Consider the following 22597-nt stretch of genomic DNA (forward strand, 5'->3'; position numbering starts at 1 on the left):
AGAGGAGCCCCAGCGCCCACAGCCAGACACCCACAGCCATCACCGGAGCAGAGATAACAGACCGAGTGTGAACCGGAGAGGAACGTGGACGCTCACATGTCCTCTGCAGAATGGCTGAATGAGCGGAGCAGATCCTGTTTAGTAGAGCTAAATTTGCCCAGAGCGAAACATTCGGGGGTAATTGTAGGAAGTCCTGGTGGAGCTGGAGCAATTTTATGGCCCCCAAAAAACAACTGATGAGCAAATTGTTTTCTTTATGTGTTTTTGTTATACAGGAACATCTGCACATCACAACACATTACCTAAAATAACACTTTATAATACCTGGTTATCAGTGGATGATGTTCTTCTATTTTCCATTTAATGGGAGGATTGTTGGATCTTAACCAACCGGGAATAACGGGGTAATTAAACCAAACAACCACCGTAATTTAGAGTTAATGACTTTGTTTTCTGAAGTATCTGAGAGCGGCTCTTATCACTCTTACAAACATAATAAATGAACAACCTGAATATCTCAATCCAAAACCATGGGCATTAATATGAAACTAATCCACCGTTTCTGCTGGAACAGCATCCAGTCTTTAACTGGAATGGGTTTCTCCTTGGTACTCCAGTTGTCTCTCAGTACAGAAAAACATAAAGAAGACGGACTGGGTGTTCTAAAATGCTCCTAAGCTTCAGTGAGTGAATGTCAGTTTTGCAGTCTTTTGCGTGACCTTGTTTGAGTGGCAGAGGGAGCAGTTGTAATCGGTCGTTGTTTTAATCGCCTGTAACTCGTGAGCGCACACCTGTTTCTTGAAGCTGTGATACCGGACCATTTCCTTGTATGTATTTGTGTACGTATGCATGTCTGTAAGATATTAAAACATTATTAATTTACAAATTAATTAACCAATTAATCTTAACAAAATGTGAACAACACTTTATATGGCCAAAAAGTATGTGGACACCTAATCAAAGCTTTCATTTCATTTACATTAATTACGTTTAAGGCATTTAGCAAACCAAACTGGGTGGTAGAGTAAGACCCTTAACTATTGTCGCTATGTGTTGATGCATGCTCAATAATCCAGGTACACAAATCCACAAAGTTGAATCAGTTCATCTGGACACAAGTTTGTTGTAGAGATACGTTTCGAAGTCATTCGGATTGAGTGACGAAACGTATCTCTACAACAAACTTGTGTCCAGATGAACTGATTCAACTTTGTGGATATTGTCGCTATGATTGTTCATCTTAATTGTAAGTCACTTTAAATAGAATCCAGGATTACCTGTATATTAAAAATAAGTTTTAATTATTTTACCAGCCACACAAGCCAGATCTGGGCTGCGGTGAGTCCTGTGCCAGACAGAAACACTGGGCAGCCTGGCTGGTACAACACACAGTCACACACACCTAAAGACTAAAGAAGGTAACCCAGACAAACAGAATTACACACAATCTATGCAGTTAAAATAAGCTATATGCTTTGCTATGTAAGGCTTTGCTTATTTATTTGTTTATTTATTTAAATTTAGGTTTATTTTATTTATTTTTGAAAGTGTGTTTTATATTTTGTCTCCACTAGAGAGGGCTGTAGATTCGACAGCATGGATTCCGTATTATCTTTCGTCCTGTAGGCCTTCAGTCTCAAAGATAAAAGACCTTAATGCTAACCGATCTAGATCAAAATCAAGAACAATCAATATAATGCAATAAAATAAGTTAAAATATATTTAGTAAATTCCTATAATTATATCCATTTAGTGTGGGCTAGAGATCTTTCCCGAGTCATTTTAAAGTGATTCTTTTTTTGGCTTGTAGCTTGTAGGTAATCAAGCTATTTTATAAACACAGCTGCAGTTGTTTCTTTATTAATATCACATTTTATCATTTTCCTAACATGCACAGTTTCATATTTTGTTTCATTAACTTTAATTTGGTTGGCACGTGTAGTGAATCGAATGGCAAGGAGTCGGAGCTTAAAAGAGTCGATTCACGCATTTTGAGGATTCAGAGTCGACAACAATGTTTTGAAGTTGATTCCTGAAACTTAAAACGGATTCGTACAGAGAAATATAGTTTAGTTTTAGTTGTAAAACTTGTCAGAAATGTTGTTTACATTCATTTAAAATATCAGGTAACACAATTCATCAAACATTCTGTGTCCAACACATCCTTCTGTGCTGAGTTTTAGGGTAGCAGTAAAGATCGCCCAAACTCATTAGATAAGCATTTAAAAATATGACAATTAACTGTTAATTAATTAGAACTAGTTAGAGTTTTGTAGGTGTGGTAAATCAGACAATGAATGAATAACTTTGTTTCTGTATGGCAGCTGAAAAGGCCATAAAAGCCATTTAATCAGTAGTTTGTTCATTCTCCACTAGAGGGCGCCGTGTGTCGCTGTAATAATTCAGCCTTAATTTGTTATGCGCTCATTAATATTGGATATTAGTTATTGGGTATGTATTTATTCTGATTTTAATAGAAATATGCGAAAAGCAAAATATAAACAATATAATTTTAAACTGAATTTTAACAGTGACATAAATCAGGATAAAAAAAGCCTAGAAATATTGAGACTGCATGTAAAAAGCAAATAAAGCAAATAAATTATGGGAAAGAGACAAGATGTTAGACATTACTCGTGGACACTGGGAGAACATGCAAACTTAACATATAAAGGACCCTGGCTGCTCAGTCAGGGAATTAAGCCCAGGCCCGAACCCTTCTTGCTGTGAGGTGACAGTGCTTTTTACTGCGCCTCTATGTCACCCTATTTATTATTTATTTATTTATTTATGGTAAAGGTGGTCTGACGAGAGATGTAGTGTATTAAGGCGATATTGTGTGTGATGGAGCTGATTTTTATGTTTTCGGCATTTAGCGGACGCTTTTATCCAAAGCGTCTTACAGTTGTGACGGTATATAGTCTGAACAATTGAGGGTTAAGGGCCTCGCTCAAGGGCCCTACAGTGGCAACCTGGCAGGGGTGAGGCTTGAATCAGTGACCTTTTTTTATTACTAGTCCAGTACACTAACCACTAAGCTACAACGTCCAGTTGAAACTGAATATAAATGAAAGATTTTAGTCAGAATCTAGTACATAAACGGCACCGTGGCCTCATCATAAAACTGTTCCAATTTTTAGTCTGTTGGCTTTCAGACACGTGGTTCAAAACCTATAAAAGAACTGAATGTTATAAATTTAGAAACATTAACGATGAAGACTTCAATATTGCAGATTCCCAGATTAGAGTCCCACATTAAAACTGTAATTGGAATTGTACATATATTACTTTCAGGTAGATTTACAAACAGCCGTGCTTTAATGAAATGCGTCTTGAATAAAGCGGACCACTCAGATTAATTTAATCGCCTACAAACTTATTTAAACAGAATTAATATAATATAATTTAATCAGAAATGATCTATGTTGTGCACTTTTGGCTGCTGCTGCTTATTAAAGGTCACTTAAGGTCACGTCACGAATCCGCACTCGAATAAAACGAGCCATTCCGCGGACATTTGTGTGGCGCCACTACATTTCTCTTATTCACTTGTGGAAAACGTAACATTAAAAACAGATTTAATTACGTCTCGGTAGGACGAGCGTACGTGTGTATATTTATTTTTTATTAGTGTGTATCAAAAGAGCAAAGTGAAAAACACGAGGGTTTGGTGCTAATTGCTCCTGACGGGGTGGATACGGGGTGGATACGAAGCACCAGCAGCTCTTTCGGAACACTCGTCCTGCTTCTCCAGGGACTTTCTCACCGTCTCCAGCACCTGCTGCTCATCACATCAGGGAGAACGAACCCGACGATAACAATAATAAACTGTAATGTGACGTGTTTGTACATGTTTGTGGTGGCGGTTTGAGCGATTATGAATCCACCGGTGTGTTGAACGTTTACCGAGGGATTCAGGTCTGATCTGAGAGGGAATTACTGAAATGCATGGTGACAGTTTCCTTCCTAAGTGATTTGACCTTTTCTTGGTAGTAAACTGTAGGCCATGATGCACTATGGGTGCTGATTGTGACCACATTTGGTGGCCAGTAAGCCCAAATCAGTACAAACTAAGATGAGTAAGGTAATTCTGGACACAAACAACCTTAAAAAGACAAAATAATGATAATAATTAACCGGAATACAGGGGGTGGAGCCCTGCCACCCTCATTTACAGTCTGTCTACATTCGTTTTGAGTAGAATGAATTTCTAATAGTGTAAAACATGCCAATAGGTGAACTGGATACTGTGGTGATGGTGCTTGGGTGGTCAATTACACTAGCCCACTACCTCTGGGCCCCAGGGTTCGAATCCCCAGTATTCATATCAGCCGAAGTGGTTCTTCTACGAGGTTCTTTGTATGTTGTGTCAGAATACGGCCACATTGTGCTTTCATCACACAGTCACACAGTTCTGCTCTAATTTGTGGTCAGTGGGTAGCACAGTCGCCTCGTAGCAAGAAGGTCCTGAGTTCGATCCTCAGGTGGGACGGTCTGGGTCCTTTCTGTGTAGAGTTTGCATCTTCTCCCCATGTCTAGGTGGGTTTCCTCCCACGGTCCAAAGACTTGCAAGTGAGGTGAATTGAAGATACAAAATTGTCCATGACTGTGTTTTTATTATTAAACTTGTGAACTGATGAATCTTGTGTAATGAGTGACTACCGTTCCTGTCATGAATGTAACCACAGTGTAAAACATGACGTTAAAATCCTAGTAAATATATAAATTGTGATCAGTCATAAATGTTGGTACACATCAGACACACTTTAATGCTACTGGGATATGAAACTGGTTCTCCTGTGTTTATATTTACTTTATTTTAGGGCTTTGTTGTTTTATTTTGCAAACAATATAGTCAAGGATTCATTTGCATAGTAAATTCTGTGCTACAGATTGTGGTTTGTGAGCTTATATTTGGACAGTGGTAGCCTAGTGGGTAGAGCTTTGGGCTATCAACCGGAAGATTGGAGGTTCAAATCCAGGCTCTGCTATGCAGCCACTCTTGGGCCCTTGAGCAAGGCCCTTAACCCTGTCTGCTCCAGGGGCGCCGTACGATGGCTGACCCTGCGCTCTGACCCCAGCTTCCAAACAAGCTGAGATATGCGAAGAAAGAATTTCATTGTACTGTACAACTGTATATGTATATATGACAAATAAAGTATATCTATATCTTATAGAAAAACAAATGTAGTCATTAGCGTGTAACACATGTAGACTTATACAAAGTAAATCACAATGCAAACTGAAAGATAGTTTATTAATTTATTTATATTAATTATATCTAGTAGTATGTCTTAAATGTACATTTAAACGATATCAGCGTTTATTTAAATTGAAGTTAATTCACCACAAAAACATGATTTACATAGTTTACATGAACTGTGTTGCCAAAAACATGTGGACACCCCTTATATTTACTACACCGCCACACCAGGACATAAAGGACACAAATAAGCGAGATCTGTAATAACAGGGTTTGAGTAGGGTGTGGAGAAGCTTCTGTGAACCCTCCTGCATAGGTCTAAGTTTGTTGAAAATCTTGGACTTGGACTTGGAGCCAGGCCTTCTCGTACTTCGTCACTGACTGACATTTCAAATGCTCTTTTTAGTGTCTTGTTTTGTGTTTTATTTAATGTGTTATTAAAGGAGTAGATTTTATATTGCTGCTCATGATTTTTAAATGGCATGACTAAGAACTTCAAGCATTTGCGGCATTTAGCAGACGCTTTTATCCAAAGCGACTTACATTACTGTGACAGTATACTGTCTAAGCAGTTGAGGGTTAAGGGCTTTGCTCAAGCGCCCAACAGTGGCAACCTGGCAGTGGTGGGGTTTGAACCAGCGACCTACTGATTACTAGTCCAGTACCTTAACCACTAGGCTACAACTGCCCTTCAAGGTTATATATATATATAATGCCAATCAAGCCATGTGACTACAGAACATCTAAAAAGCTAAATTATTTATGTGCTCATTTACCCATCAGTTGTTTTTTGGTGTTCTTCTCAGGTTTCAGGATGATTATGTAACATTTAGGAAGGAAAATACAGAACAGCAAACCAAAACTTGAGGCCAGAATAGCAAAAATCTCCACAGCTACAGTAAATTTACCAGGTGAACTGACATACGCTGGAATAAAAGTGATCCAAACTGCACAGAATATCAACATGCTGAAGGTAATAAATTTAGCTTCATTAAAATTATCAGGAAGTTTTCTAGCTAAAAAAGCCAAAACAAAACACAGAAGAGCCAAAATCCCGATATAACCCAGAACAGCCCAGAAACCCACAGCTGATCCTACATTACACTCTAAAATGATCCTGTCCTTGTAGTAATTCATGTTCTTATAAGGATACGGAGGAGATATTATTAACCAACACACACAAATAATGACCTGTATTAAAGTGAAAGCAAGAACACTGAGTCTCTGCTGTGGAGGCCCAAACCATTTCATGACGTTACTGCCCGGAAGTGTCGCTCTGAACGCCATCAACACCACTATTGTTTTACCCAGAACACAGGAGATGCAGAGGACGAAGGTGATCCCGAACGCTGTGTGGCGCAGCATGCAGGACCACGCCGAGGGTCGACCGATGAAAGTAAGTGAACAGAGGAAACACAGAGTCAGAGAGAAGAGCAGCAGGAAGCTCAGCTCAGAGTTGTTGGCTCTGACGATCGGTGTGTCCTTGTACGTAAAGAAAATTACAGCGACGGCGATGGTGAACGAAACTCCTAACAAAGAAAACGACACAAGAATGATCCCCATTATTTCCTCGTACGACAGAAACTCCACCAGCTTTAGGATACAGATATCGTTCCTGTCATTGGACCAGAGTTCAGGTGGGCACTTGATGCAAGATACAGAATCTGAGGAGAGAAAATATTGAGAAATCAATATAAGCTTAATTATTTCAGTAAATGTCATGTATTGTGTTCATTAGTTGTTTATAATACCTGTCATATTGCTGATCTCCCCTTCTGCACATGGTATACAGTCGTAGCAGCAGACGGGCCTTCCTTTCTTCACTGCCTTCCTGGTGCCCACAGGACAGCTCTCGCTGCACACCGAGACTGGAACCTGAAAGCCATCATTTCTTCTTAACGTCTTTCATTATTTATATTTATTGATAGTTTTATATTACCTGCACTATGCATATTGTAGATTACCTCTTGCTTGTTGTGGGCCCAGGCTATACTGATGTTGTTGAACGAAAGCTGAAGATGCGCCTTCAATGAAGCATCGTAGAAACCCACTTTAACAAACACTGTTCTACCATCCTGGTCCTGCTGCCAGTTCAGCAGATCGTACCTGGCTGCCGGGTCTCCGTTTTCATCAAAGTATACCTTCTCTCCTGTTGCAGTGAAGAAATTCACCTTCTTCAACTCGTCGAGTACCTAAAGGAAGCATCGCAAACTCTACTAACTGACAAACGTTGACTAGTAGTTTTCAAAAGCTTAAATAACGTCCCCGGTAGAACCTACCAACACTTACCTGCCAAGGTTGAGGGTCATGTGTTGGGTTTGTACAGGCTGCTGGTCCACCATCCCTACTGGAGCAGCCGTATATCTCATGCAGGGCGTGAGCCACGGCATACACAGCCTTATAGACGTTACTTGAGATTCGTAACTCTGAAACGTCCGTGTACTGGTTGTGCACCTCACTGAACTTCTCATCTCCTTTGCAGATGCCTTCGGTGCCAGCGTTTCCAACAGAGGGAAGTTTACACTGAAATGTCGTCTCCCACAATTCTTTGTAAAGATCTACATCACTTGAGGGGTCAAGATTTGTCAGGAATTCTCGTAGGCCGTCGATTTTAGCTTTCGGGAGCGCAAAACCCATCGACCCTTTTAGAACATGCCGCCATTCAGCGTTTGCGATGTTTATATCAGAGATCCAGGACTCGCTCCCGATCCACTGAAAGCCAGTGATGTTTTGCAGGGCCATTTCTCTCAGCAGGAACCCGATATCAGAGAATGAGACGAAAGCTACGATTACCCTGGAGCTCGAGGTCTTGATGATCTCCACTATCCTCTGTAGTTCTTCTCTCGTGTCCGTTCTAAAGAACGCCTCTGAGTACTCGATACAAACTCCTTCTTCTTTGGCTGCGCTGATGAATGTGTTCATGCCATTGTTACCGTAGTCGTTATCGCTGCACAGAGCTCCGACCCACGTCCAGCCGAAGTGCTTGACCAGCTTGGCCAGCGCTCTGCTCTGGTAGTAATCGCTGGGAACCGTTCGGAAGAAAGACGGATGCTTGTTTTTGTCGCTCAGGCAGGCACATGTTGCAAAGTGACTGATCTGGAATACACATCATTTCAAGCTTGTTAGATTGTATGTAATTAGTTTACATCTTTCTTAAATTAGCAGAAAAAATAAAAACGACTATTTTTACCATGGGAATGTGCAAAGGTCCGACTGTTGCAGAGATAGCTATCGAGGGGCTGGATGAAGTTTGTCCTATGATCGCTTTAACCGTTTCTGATTTGGAACAAGATGTTAGACTCAAGTTTCCATTAACTAAAGACAAAGAGGCTCTTGTTGTCATTTCTACAGATCCACAGGAATCGTAGATTTTATAACCCAGATTGACACCAGGCAGAAGATCTGATCTGTTATTGATCTCCTCAATGGCAAACACCATCGTCTGTGCACTTTGTAATTCTCTAAAGCTCAGACTACAGGAAAGAGAAACCAAATCCTGAATGTCCTTAGCAACATCAATTAATAAACATCTTTATTATAAAGTTGAATCATTTCTTCCCCCTGTATGTTTTTTATTACCTGCTACACTTGGGTTGCCACGGCCCGGCCGTAAAAACCTGCGTTTTCTGCTCCCACTTGCTGCGTATGGAGAAGACCCCGCCGATCATCACGTCTCCGTCTCTGCTGAGATCCGGAGGAACCGGAAGCCCTATAAGGCTGCATGGGGGGTCAGCCGATCTCACCCGAGTAAACAGGAGCCACGTGTACAGGAGACTCATTCTCACCCCCCAAAACCAGTCCGAGCGCTGCAGCGGTTTTTATATCGCACATTTCCCTCCCAAATAGACTCGATGCTTGATTGTGGGCGTTTCCTGCGTGTTTTTAACACCTCATTAAACTGGAGAGTAGGAATGTCCTCAGAAGAATTTACTGGACAGAATTGTGAATATATATTTATTTATTTTATGGCTGCAATACTCAAAAAAAGTGTGAACATGACTAAAATCAACAGTGAAAAGTTTATTGCCTATGCCAGTTACACCTTATAGAAACATTCCACAATAAGCAGGTGAACTGGCAACAAGTGAGGGTATCATATTGGGTATAAAAGCAGGCTCTCCAAGGCCATAAATGGGTCATGGCTCACCACTTTATGCCCAACTTTAAAAGAGAATCGTCAATTAGTTCAAAAGTAACATAAGAATTTGGATATTTTTTCATCTACCGTACATAATATTGTGAACAGATTAGAGGAATCCCAAAAAATCTCAGTCTGTGTATAAAGCAAGACTGGAAACCACTGAAATTCACTGCTGTGCTTGGGCTTTGAGTCCTCGAATGGCACTTCATGAGCAACCTATAGCCACATGGGCGCAAAACACTTCAGAAAACCGTTGTTACTTAACACAGTCAACCACTGCATGAAGAAATGTAACCTGAAAAGTTACATAAGTTACATAAGTTACACTAAAGGTAGTGGAAACATGTTGGTCAGATGAGTCCATGGGTCAGCTTGCTTTCTATATTTGTCCAAAATAACTTTAATGAATTTAAGTTAGTCCAAGTTTATTATATTATTTAAAAGTTTGACATAGAAAGTTCCACAATGACATTAAACATTGTGGCATAGCCACTTGATTGTGATCAGAATTGATAACTGGTGATTTCCCCTGTGTCTATTTAAGTTTTACTAGTTCCTCTAGTTTTACTGTGTCTGTTAAAAGTAGGTGGAACAGTAGTCTCTTTCCAAGGTGATTTAAAAAAAACCAATTGTCTCCCAATGCTTAAAAATGTCAGGGTTGCTTGATGTAAATCGAGAACTACTATTTAACAGGTATGATAAAACAATAATTACACTCTTTACAGTCAAGAGAAATGTTTATTGTTTATGATTGTGTGTTTATTATTCAGAGCTGATTTTATTTTAATTCTGTTCTTCACTCGGGGCTTTTTTATCTCTCACACGAGTGGAACCATCTCATAAAACTGTCACATTCTGATGAAAATTCTCTCTTTTCTTTTTATACTTCAAGATTCTTCCAGGATCGGATAAACCGAACCTTTATAAAAGCTGTTTAATTTCATTAGATGTTCAAGTGACGTCTTACCACAGGATGATGTTTTAATTACACTGCTTCATTTACTGGGAATATGATTGTGTAATAAGTGTAATCAATTGTAATTACACATTAGTAATCAATCAAGCAATCAATCAATGAATCAAAGGGGGGTCAGGTGCAAGTTTCTTTCAGGGATCAATAAAGTAATTCATCAAACAATTTACCCGTTTATTGTGTGTGTACACCAACACTTTGTTCAATCATGTTGGCCTTTTCAGTATTCTGTAGACACCAGTGTTACAAGTGTGATGGGACTGAACAAAAAAGAGCCACATGGTCACATGGTACGTTTTCTTGCATATTTATTATTATTAATATTTAGTTTAAAGTGCACGCTCACAAACATTTTCATTTTCATTTCAAGTATGGACATTTTTGCAAGTTTCTCTTCCAGTATCGCTGTTCAGGATTTTCCATAGTTGTGCAATAGTTTACACAATTAAATAAATCAAACAGGTGAATCTAATAACACAAATGCAGAATAATATGGTCAGCAGAGTGCTACTAGTTTTGTTCTGGGACACGAGGCAACAAAAATCAACATTTTAATCAATATTTTAATATAATAATGATTTTGTTATACTTGTAATGTATATATTTGAATAACATTTCGAGGTGCTCAGGTGATGCAGCATCTCATCTACACAGACACTGTTGGCTGTACCTACAGCCTCAGCAGGAGGGATGGAAGGTTCACAGATAGCAGGTTTCTCGGAGGTAAAAAGAAGCTGTATGGTGACTGTGCATATAACGGTGGGGACTTTGGATAATCACAAATGTGGGATTGGATATGACTAAATTGAAAAAGGGGGGAAAGAAGCTTTACAACAACATACTAATATTGTTAATTTGTGTTTTTTGTCTTATTGTTTTATTCATGCTGATACATAAATTATTTGCACATATTAAGTCAATCAGAGTTTGTGTATAAATGTGAAGTGGATTTTTGCACTGGATGTTTATTGCATAACAGTCAAAAGTGATTGAATATTTTTTCCCATCCATTCTAGGTGCTCATTTTCCCATAAGTTGTTTTTTGGTGTTCTTCTCAGGTTTCAGGATGATTATGTAACATTTAGGAAGAAAAATACAGAACAGCAAACCAAAACTTGAGGCCAGAATAGCAAAAATCTCCACAGCTACAGTAAATTTACCAGGTGAACTGACATATGCTGGAATAAAAGTGATCCAAACTGCACAGAATATCAACATGCTGAAGGTGATAAATTTAGCTTCATTAAAATTATCAGGAAGTTTTCTAGCTAAAAAAGCCAAAACAAAACACAGAAGAGCCAAAATCCCGATATAACCCAGAACAGCCCAGAAACCCACAACAGAACCCAGATTACACTCCAGTATGATCTTTTCTTTAGATGACAATAAGTTTTTGAATGGAAAAGGAGGAGATATTATTAACCAAAACACACAAATAATAACCTGTATTAAAGTAAAAGCAAGAACACTGAGTCTCTGCTGTGGAGGCCCAAACCATTTCATGACGTTACTGCCCGGAAGTGTCGCCCTAAACGCCATTAAGACCACAATGGTTTTTCCCAGAACACAGGAGATGCAGAGGACGAAGGTGATCCCGAACGCTGTGTGGCGCAGCATGCAGGACCACTCCGAAGGCTGACCGATGAAAGTAAGTGAACAGAGGAAACACAGAGTCAGAGAGAAGAGCAGCAGGAAGCTCAGCTCAGAGTTGTTGGCTCTGACTATGGGGGTATTTTTAAATCGAAAGAAAATGACTGATATTACCAGCGTCAGAAATGCACCAATAATGGAAACCGCTGCAAGCAAAATCCCCATAGTTTCCTCATAAGACAGATATTCGACTTCCTTTTGTACACATTCATCCTTCTGTGAATTTGACCAGAAGTCTTGAGAGCATTGCTGACACGTAATAGAATCTAACAAATAAATAAAAGAGAAATTTAACAATCAGAAAAATTTTATATTATAAATATTATACTCAAAAGGAACAGAACGTCTGCACTACAGTTTGTACCTGTCGTATTGCTCATTTCTCCATCGGCGCATGGAATACAGTCGAAGCAGCAGATGGGTTTCCCTTTCTGCACAGCCTTCCTGGTTCCTGGTGGGCAGTTCTCACTGCATACAGATACTGGAACCTGTAATGAAACAGGACGTCAACTGGCTGGACGTTAACTCCATTAAGATGCACCTTTTTTTTGTGTACTCACCCGATTGGCATTTTGTGCCCACACAATTGAGGGCATATTGACTGATAATTGATCCCGGGTTGGTAAGGTGGAGTCGTAAAGTCCGACAGTGACAAACTTGTGCGGCTGATCTTTACCCACGTGCCAGTTTATGATCTCATATTTGGCCGGGGGGTCGCCGTTTCTGTCGAAATACACCTCTTCACCTTCTTTGGTTTTAAATCGCGCCATTTTTAGATGTTCTAAAAACTGATGAAATAGAAAGAACTGGGTTTATTTTATGCATACGTGTATGTTGGTTGAATTATTTTAACATGCATGATTATGGACTCACTGTGAGAGGGTCGGGCTGCGTTTTCGTCTGGCACGTTTGCTTGCAATCGAGCAGGTTGTGAAGTGTATGGGCGACAGCGTACACCCCTTTATACACATTACTGAAAATAGGCATCAGGGACATATCAGTGAAGGTGTTCTCCACCTCGGACACTTTCTCCTGTCCTGTGCACACTGGAACATTCTCCTCACCATCCTGCATCGTGAATTTACAGTTAAACAGAGCCTCCCAGAATTCAGTAAATACGGCGCTGCCTTCAGATCTGAGCGGCCTCACGTCTAGAATAAACTCCTGCAAACCGGTCACTGTTGTTTTAGGAATGGCCAGCCCGATGGCCCCGTGCAGGATGTTGTGCTTGTCCCGACCGGCCAGCTCTGGGTCGAAGATCCAGGCCTCGGTTCCAACCCACTGGTATCTGGTGATGTTGTGCTGGAAAAACACATCCAGCAGAATCTCCAGATCCCAAGTGTCAAGGAATCCCACAATCACTCGAGACGTGGAGCTTTTGATTTGCTCGATCATTCTCAGCACTCGTTCTTGTGAGTACGTTCTAAAAAACGGAAGGGAATATTCCAGGCAGATGCCCAACTGCCCGGCAGCTTCGGTGAACGCAGCCATGCCGCTGTTACCGTAATCATCGTCTCGTCTTATTGCTCCGACCCAGGTCCAGCCGAAGAACTTGACCATCTCTGCGAGTGCTCTGCTTTGGTAGTAATCGCTGGGAATAGTGCGCAGAAATGAGGGATATTTACTCTTGTCACTGAGACACTCGCATGTAGCGTAGTGACTGATCTTAGAGGGAAAAGAGATTTAAACAGTCATCTAAGGTAAATGATACACTATGTTAAACATTATCATTAAACCAACAATCACATCAAAAATGCACAAGATCTTACCATAGGAATGCTGAAGGGCCCTATACTCATCGCTATAGCCATGGACACCGATGAGTACGTTTCCCCGATCATGGCCTGTACCTGAGCCGGCTTTGTGCAGCTCTTATTCGAGATCGAGTTCTCATTTCCGTTCACAAGCGCCATCGCCTTTCTGGTCCCCTCTGCAGCAGAACCACACGTGTCGTAAATCTTATAGCCCAAGAAAACTCCCGGCAGCAGAGACGAACTGTTGTTGATCTCCTCTATCGCAAAGATCAACGTCTGCGAGAGCTGGAAACCTCGGAAATCCACACTGATCAGAAAAATCTGACAATTATTTTTGTAGCAGAGCTGAAAGCTTTAGAATTGCTATACGAGTTTGTGCACGCTTCTTACCTGATGCACTTCATTGCTTGCGGCATGTCCGTGTAGGAGAAGTCTGTGGTCTCCCAGCTGCTATGGAAGGGGAAGAGCCCTCCGACCGTTATATCACCGTCCCTCCATAGCTGTGGGTACGCAGGCTCTCCTTGTAAGCTACACTGAGTCCCGTTAGCTCTGGAAAAGTGTATAAAGGCCGTTATCACGTGCATGAGGGTGAAGAACGGCTCCATCAATCTACTCAGCTATAAAAAACGAACAATGGTTCAGAGCATCAGTGTCGGGTCCAGCGTTTTGTCTGGTCGAATTTTATTGCTACTTATACAGACGAATCCTCTCCGGTGAAATGACCCCTGTGGGCTGATGTCAAAAAGTAGGTGTGACTTTCAAATGTGAGATTCAGTCATCTAAACACGTAGGCATTAGGTCATTATTAACAACCCCATATCAAAAGTCATTTATTAATAAACATCCATTCCTGCATTTTAGACCTGCAGCACATTCCAAAAAAAGTTGGGACGGTAAAGCATTTACAACTTTGTAACCTCGCACCGAGGACACCAAGCGACATCCTAAGGTGTTTACAATTCTTCACACGTTCTCTATTGGGGACAGATCAGGACTGCAGGCAGGCCAGTCCAGCACCCGTACCCTCTTCTTCCGCAGCCACGCCTTTGTAATGTGTGCAGCAGGTGGGTTTGCATCGTCTTGTTGAAAAATGCTGCACGTCCCTGGAAAAGACGACGTCATGAAGGCAGCACATGTTGCTCTAAGATCTCAGTGCACTTTTCTGTATTAATGCTGCATCACAGAGTGTAAATGACCTTTACCAAGGGCACTGACATGCCCCATACCATGACAGACCCTGGCTTTTGGACGTGTTGCTGATAACAGTCTGGATGGTCCTTTTCATCTTTGAACCGGATCACATGGCTTCCATTCTTTCCAAAATAGAGCTGGAATGCTGATTCATCTGACCACAATACACGTTTTCACTGTGTGATGGTCCATACTAGATGCCTCCGAGCCCAGAGAAGTGGACACAGCTTCTGGACGTGGTTAACATAAGGCTTCTTTTTTGCACAGTAAAGTGTTAAGTATGATTTGTGCAGTAATTCTGTATTGTAGAGCTTGATAAAGGTTTGATAAACTAATCCCTCACCCATGTGGTTATATCAGCTAGTGTTGAGTGGAGGTTCTTGATGCCGTCTGAGGGATGGAAGATCACGAGTGTTCAGCTTAAGATGGTTTTGGTTTAATGATATTCTGCACTGTAGAGGGAGAACATGCAAATCCCTTCTGATCTTTCTTTGAGGTTCATTGTTTTTAAACATTTCAATCATTTTCTCACACATTTGTGGACAAACTGGATCCTCTGATCGTCTTTACTCATCAGAGACTCTCAGCCTTTCCTGGATGCTGCTTTTGTACCAAACCATGATTACAATCACCTGTTTAACATCACATCATTAATGTTTTCACCTCATTACTAGCACTAAATTGCCCCCATCCCAACTTTTTTTGGAATGTGTTGCAGGTCTGAAATGCAGGAATGGATGTTTATTAATAAATGAAATGAAGTTGAGCAGATAAAAGATGAAATATCTCAGGTTCATCCTGTCTGGCATCAAATAAAAGTCAAAATAAATGTAAGAAACTCTGTGTTTATATTTTATTATTTGCATTTTCCATACTGTCCCAACTTTATTTCTGATTTGTTGTTGTATAATAAATGTTTTATGTATATGTTTTCATTATATTTTGGTACATCTGAAGCTTAATAAATGTCCAGGATCCAGATAAATTGTATATATATATAATATTTATTTATAGTTATTCATACACTCACTCAGATCTTTACATGGTAAATACTCTCCAGCTATTTCTTTTGCGCTGCTCGTCCCATGATGGCCTTTTTGGTGTTCCGTTCGGGGTGCAGGAGGATAATGTAACACTTTGGGGCGAATATAGCCACCAGGAGACCAAAACTAGAAGCCAGGATGGCGAAAACCTCTACGGCAACAGAGTATTTTCCGGGAGAGCTGACGTATGCTGGTACAAAGGTGATCCACACGGCGCAGAAGATCAGCATGCTAAAGGTGATGAATTTGGCCTCGTTGAAGTTATCTGGAAGGTTCCGGGCCAGAAAAGCGAGCAGGAAGCTCACGGCAGCCAGCAGGCCGATGTAGCCTAACAGAGTCGCGAAGCCCATCACCGAACCCACGGCACACTCGTAGACTATCTTTGAGCTGATGTAGCGGGTGTTTTTGTAGGGTTTGGGAGATGATGTGGCCAGCCAGACTGTACAGATGACCACCTGAAGGGCTGTAAGAACCAGAACTGTTCCTCTCTGTTGGGCGATGCCAAACCACTTCAGAGCATTCTGTCCTTCGGGTCGAGAGGACTTGAAGACTGCCACCACCACCATGGTTTTGACCAGGATGCTGGAGACACTGAGCGCGAAGCTGATCCCGAAGGCCACGTGCCTCAGCTGACACGTCCACGTCTGTGGCTGACCGATGAACAGCAGAGCGCACAGGAAGCAGAGTTTCAGCGACAGCAGAAGAAGAAAGCTCAGTTCCGAGTTGTTGGCCCGGACCACCGGGGTGTGGCGGTGATGCACGAAGACGAAAAGGACCCCCGCGCAGAAGCAGGAGCCGAACAGGGACGCAGCGGTCAGGGAGATGCCCAGCGGGTCTTGATAGGACAGGAACTCCACCTCTTTAGGGATGCAGCGGTCCTTTTCTGGACTGGACCAGAACTCGTCCGCACATGCAGTGCACTCGTACGAATCTGAGAAAGAAACGGTAGGATTTAGGTCCAAACACTGAGAAGCACTATGGGAAATATGGGCAGCAGTTTGTGTGGAGGCTGCACCATCTCGAGAACCTGGGTTTAAACCTCATCTTGGTTGTCCAGTTTCCTTCCATCTACCAGTAGGTGCAGGAAGTAGACTGATTGCTCTAGGTTGGCCCTAAAGGTATAAGTGGGTGATGGACTGGGGATGTACTGGGTGTATTTCTGATTGGTGCTTTGTGTTTTTTGGTGGCACCAGGGCAGCTGTAAATAAATAAATAAATAATAAATAAATAAATAAATAAGAACCCTTTTACCTGTTGTGTTGCTGATCTCTCCGTCTGCGCAGGGTAGGCAGTCAAAACAACAGATGGGCACGCCCTTCCTCCTGGCTTTCCTGGTACCCGGGGGGCAGCTCTCACTGCACACAGACCTGGGTGGCTAAATAATGGGGGGTTCAGAATTATCTGTCAAAAGTATTCCGACCCCTTGGTTTTAGCTCTCCAAATTGTGGTCAGTTCCTATACAAGTGTCTAGATTTAAATTGGAGTCGACCTGTCGCAATCTGCTTTGATTGAACATAGTGGATAGGCAGACACCTGATTCTATAAGGTCCTATAATTTACACAGCATTGCCAGGACAAAACCCAAACCATGAAGTCCAAGGAGTCACCCTTTGGCAGCAATTACAGCTGCAAGTCATCATAGATACACTTGGACTTTGGGCGGTTTATCCCATTTGTCATGTCAGATCCAAGATCTCTTGGAGTGGATGGTGAGTGTCTGTGAGCTACTACCTTCAGGTCTCTTTACAGATGTCGAAAAAGCTACTCTAGTGTTGTTTTGGCTGCATGCTTTGGGTCACTGTCTAAGTTTTACAATGGGCATTGTGTTTCCTGTTCTGCCTGTCTCTGGACAGAACATTTGGAGCTCTTTTAGAGTGACCGTTGGGTTCTGGAAATCCACAGACAGTTCCTTAGAATTTATGGATTGCTTTTGTCCTGACGGTGCTTTATAAACCATGGCCTCCTACAGACCCGAGTGTGTGCCTTTCCCAACTGTGTTCAATTAATTCAGATTTTAGCAGCCAATGTGTTCTTATTAACACTTAATTAGAGCTTAATTAGATGTTCAAAAATTCCCCAATGATGTTTTACTGATAGATGATCCAGTGTAGACTGAATGATGTGTATAAATCTCAGTATTACTAGTCCAGAATCAAATGCTCAACACAAAGTGCACAAAAAGTCAAGGGGTCTAAATCCACTGCATTTATTAACACACACATATAAATATTAATATTAAAACATTTATTTGTACTTGTGTACGTGTGTATATTTATATTTGTTTCCGATATGTGGAGGACACGATAACCTATTTCTCTTACAAGTGTATGTAAATCTTTAACTTATCAGTGACTTTATAATTCAACATTATTTTAGTATTGTTATTAGTTTTTCTGGGGTAGGGTTAAGGTTAAGGTTAAGATTAGGGTTAGGGTTAAGGTTAGGGTTAGGGGTTAGGCACTTTGTATAAAAATATATGTTAAAGTCTGATGTTATACTTATTAAGGTTTATTATTATTAAACTAAATGTTCATGGGGCGGTGTGGTGGCTCGGTGGGTAGCACTGTGACTGTGTTTGACATCGAACTTGTACTGATGAATCATGGGTAACCTGGAACTACCTGTCCTGCCATGAATGGAACCAAAGTGGGAAACATCACCCTACAATCAGAATAAATAATTGAATAAATAAATATATAAATACGTTCATAGAGGGATTATATAGGTTTATAAAATCAATAATGATAGCAATCAAATTTTAATTGACACTTAGATAGCATTTATATTAGTTTAAAGACATGTTTAATAAAAAAATCATTATATTAATCTGGATATTTGTCCTAACTATGCATGGAATCATAGGTGTGAATGTTACAGGTGAAAACTAAAGATCCAGATGATTTTAGTCATAACCAAAGTACGGGTTCTTGTAACCTTAGCGTGATAACAGTAAATGTTCCTGTGCTCATTCTGAATAAGAACGATAAGAATAAAAAATAAGAAATAAACCTGATTTACTTTTTTCGTCTCAAAGTTCCAGAACAGAGCGTCTTCGTTGAGCGTGAGGACGTGTCCCGCCGGGGCGGCCTCGTACACCACGCCGACCGTACGGACCCTGATGGACCCGTCCGGCTTCGGCTGCCAGCTCATGACATCGTACACAGCCAGGGGGTCGCCGTTCTTGTCGAAAGATACACGGTCCCCGAAGCCAGTGCTGAAATTTACTCTCTGGAGGTAATGAACGACCTACCCAAAGATAAGAGAGACGAGACAGATCTAAACCATGTGATCGTTAAAGTTTATTGCTTTATAATATTTAAAGAATCAATTATTGTGAGTGAATATCAAAGATTAATTATTATATATTATATTATATTTACATATCTAGTAGCTGTTTAAATAATTAGCGTTTACTATAGTATTAAATTCAAATAAAACATATGCATATATACAATATGGACAAAAGTATTGGGACACCCCTTCTAATGACTGAATTCATGTGTTTCAGACACGACAGTTGCTAACAGGTGTAATAAATCAATCATATAAAGGAAATAATGTCCATCCAGCTTTGCAGAAACAGTTTAGGGAAGGACCTTGCCTGTTCCAGCACAAAGCAAACGCTATAAGGACAAGAAGAAAATCTCAGTTAAAGAAACCTGACAAATGCTGCCATTCTTGCCCAAATGGGCACAAATTCCCACACACAGACACACTTCTGTGAGCGGCTGTTGTTCTAGTTGTCCGACAAGCTCAAGCTCAAGCTCAAGGTCAGGCGTCCGAATACTTTTGCGTGTACTATATAGTGTAATTTTCTATATAAAAATATATGTGTGTCTGTTTGGTTACCTGCCAGGGCTGCAGGGTCGATATGTTGGCACAGCTGTGGTTACTAAACGGCCCTTTGCCCTCCTCACATTGCATTAAGTCATGCAGGGCATGCGCCAGTGCATACACAGCCTTATACACATTGTATGAAGCCCTGAGTTCGGACATGTCGCTGTACGCCGTGTTTGTGCTATTCAGGTCCTCCTCCCCCGTACACAGCGTCGTGTCCACTTCCCCTGTGGCCTGGGTTTCTCCGGGATCGAATCTGCAGCCGAACATCTTCTCCCAGAAGATTCGCACCATGTTGTTGGACGGTTCCGTGTCCGGACGCAGGTGCAGAAGAAACTCCCGAAGTCCTTCGATTTCTCCACGACGGATAGCGATGCCCAGAGTACCACCCAGGACGGGCAGCATGCGCTGCGTTAGAAAGACGGGCGAGGTGGCCCAGGCCTCGCTGGCGATCCACTGCTTTCCGGTCACGTTCCTCATCGATATTTCATCCATCAGCGGCAGCAGATAAGCCTCAGTGGAGATCACCACCACCACTTTGGACGTGGAGTCTCTGATCACGCCGACGATACGCCCTATGTCTCTGCGGTTGTTGTCTCGCGGCAGGATCTCCGAGTACGCCACGCAGCCGCCCAGCTTCTCCCGGATGTCCTGGTGGAAGGACAGGGCGGCGTCGATCCCGTAGTCATCGTTGCTGTACACCAGGCCGACCCAAGTCCAGCCGAAGCGTTTTAGGATCTGGATGATGGCGTGCACCTGGAAGGCATCGCTGGGGATGGTCCTGAAGAAGGATGGGTACTGCTGACGATCACTGAGACAGGCACACGTGGCGAAATAACTCACCTGACAGAGAATAAAAGAGAAACTGTGGATAAAAAATATAACATAAGCATAAACAAATATCATGACGTGTCCTAAATCTGTACCATGGGCACCCGGAACAGCCCCAACACGCTAGAGATGGCAATAGAGTGAGTGGACCCCGGGTCTCCGACGATCCCAATCACTGGTGGAGAATCATCGCAGTCCACGTTCGGAACGATCTGGTCAGTACCGCTGATCAGGGCCGTGGCGGCACGGAACGCCACCGCAAGTTTTACGCAGTTGTCGTACAGGTGGTAGCCCAGGGTGACGTTCGGGAGCAGTTTCGGATTCCTGTTGATCTCGTCGATGGCGAAAACCATGGTCTGCGCCTGCTGGAAACTCGCCATGTCGAACCTGAGACACGTGGGTAAACAAAAAACGACAGAATTAAATCACGTCTTGCACATAAATGATAAACAGTGGGTTATTGCACATGAACTTAATATTTGCAACGATTTACAATAATTATTTGGAGGTTAGTTCAAATATTTAGAAGCTGAAAGCATTTGGTTTATGAACACATATTAATAGAATAATAAAATAATTATAATTAGACAAATATGGGACAGCCTATGATATACGTATATATAATTATACACTTCTGTTGCTCTAAATATACTTTAACTAGTTCTCCACATGTTGACAAGGTTCATATTTGATTTACAGACAAGCAAGATGTTGCACAGACAAAATAACAATAACAAACATCATTACAAGCCTTCATAATAATATTATGACATCACAATCGGTCGATTCTCCACAGCATTAAATAATCTATTATTATTCTTTCTTTATTTCTCGGTCCGTTTACTCACTGTTCACAGTAAGGTTCCTCTGGCCTGCTTGTGAAGCTCAGATCTGGGAACACAGTGAGGAAATGGACCTCGAACAGACCGCCGAGAATCAGGTCCCCACTCTGGCGCACCCCGTTTAGCTTGAAGTGCCCTTGGAGCTTGCATGATCCTGAGCCGTGTGCCAGGTCAGGACCGGTGGTGTCGGGGAAGGAGACTGAGGAGCTCCAGGTTATGTACAGATACAGGTATGACAGAAGTAACATGTTTTTTCCTCAAACCTACCTCCCTAGCTTTGCTTTTCCTATCCACCCTGTCCTGTCCTACCCTTGTAAGGGGTATTGTAGGGGTAGTAGGTTTTATACACTAGGTAAGGTCATGTGGGTCCCTGGGGAAATTCTGACATCATATTTTTCGTGTTGTTTATCATGTTGTGGGCCAGTGATAGCTCAGTGGTTAAGGTACTGGACTGGTAAACAGAAGGTTGCTGGTTCAAGTCACGCCACAACCAAGTTGCCACTGTTGGGTCCCTGAGCAAGGCCCTTAACCCTCAATTGCTAATCGTGTTCCGCCCATTGTGTAAGTTGCTTTGGATAAAAGCGTATGCTGTAAATGTTGTCTCATATTTGATTAAAGCAACTGCAGGGCAGCATCATTTTTCATCTCTGTCAATAATGATATAGCTCATATCTCACCCTATGGTTCTTTTTATATGCTAATGCAAGTTTTTAGGACTTTCTGCTGATCCTGTAGGACCTAAATGTGAATTGTACCCTGGTACTGGGCCCAGTTTACAGTACCAGACTATATCCAGTATGAAGCGCTTGTGAGTATCATCGCGTCCTGAAGGTGGCACTATTTCTCCTTTTCATTTTCTGCATCTATTTAACATCATACTGGAACGCTCATACTGGATCTCTTACCCTGGAGTCCAGTTATGTTCTGTGCTCACAGGACAACATTTTAATGTTGTTTGCACTCATATGTACACTGTATGGCTAAATAAAATAAAATAAGGGCACCTCTGCTTACTCTCAGGTTTCTACACTCACTGTCCATTTGATCAGCTCCACTTACCATTGAAGCACTTTATAGTTCTACAATTACTGACTGTAGTCCATCTTTTTCTCTACATGCTTTGTTAGCCCCC

The 22597-nt window shown here is 41.7% G+C and overlaps 3 protein-coding genes across 3 annotated transcripts; all 3 read right to left on the reverse strand.

The window, feature by feature from the left end:
- Nucleotides 1-5971: 5971 nt before the first annotated feature.
- Nucleotides 5972-8931, reverse strand: LOC134323407 (extracellular calcium-sensing receptor-like). The gene is made up of 6 exons (XM_063004935.1): nt 8783-8931; nt 8394-8676; nt 7493-8299; nt 7168-7395; nt 6955-7078; nt 5972-6867 (listed from the first exon to the last, which is right to left on the reverse strand). The coding sequence occupies exons 1-6, from the start codon at nt 8869-8871 to the stop codon at nt 5972-5974; spliced, it is 2427 nt and encodes an 808-aa protein (XP_062861005.1). The 5' UTR covers nt 8872-8931.
- Nucleotides 8932-11337: 2406 nt separating this feature from the next.
- On the reverse strand, nt 11338-14326 carry LOC134322898 (extracellular calcium-sensing receptor-like). The gene is made up of 6 exons (XM_063004312.1): nt 14112-14326; nt 13737-14028; nt 12841-13632; nt 12528-12755; nt 12332-12455; nt 11338-12233 (listed from the first exon to the last, which is right to left on the reverse strand). Exons 1-6 carry the CDS (start codon nt 14324-14326, stop codon nt 11338-11340), a joined length of 2547 nt encoding a protein of 848 aa, XP_062860382.1.
- A 1646-nt stretch (nt 14327-15972) lies between these two features.
- Nucleotides 15973-21713, reverse strand: LOC134322897 (extracellular calcium-sensing receptor-like). Its single transcript, XM_063004311.1, has 6 exons — nt 21472-21713; nt 20719-21010; nt 19805-20635; nt 18974-19201; nt 17207-17330; nt 15973-16886 (listed from the first exon to the last, which is right to left on the reverse strand). The coding sequence occupies exons 1-6, from the start codon at nt 21711-21713 to the stop codon at nt 15973-15975; spliced, it is 2631 nt and encodes an 876-aa protein (XP_062860381.1).
- Between the last annotated feature and the right edge of the window lie 884 nt (nt 21714-22597).

This window comes from Trichomycterus rosablanca, chromosome 11 (genome assembly GCF_030014385.1).
Source record: "Trichomycterus rosablanca isolate fTriRos1 chromosome 11, fTriRos1.hap1, whole genome shotgun sequence".
Taxonomy (NCBI): Eukaryota; Metazoa; Chordata; class Actinopteri; order Siluriformes; family Trichomycteridae; genus Trichomycterus; species Trichomycterus rosablanca.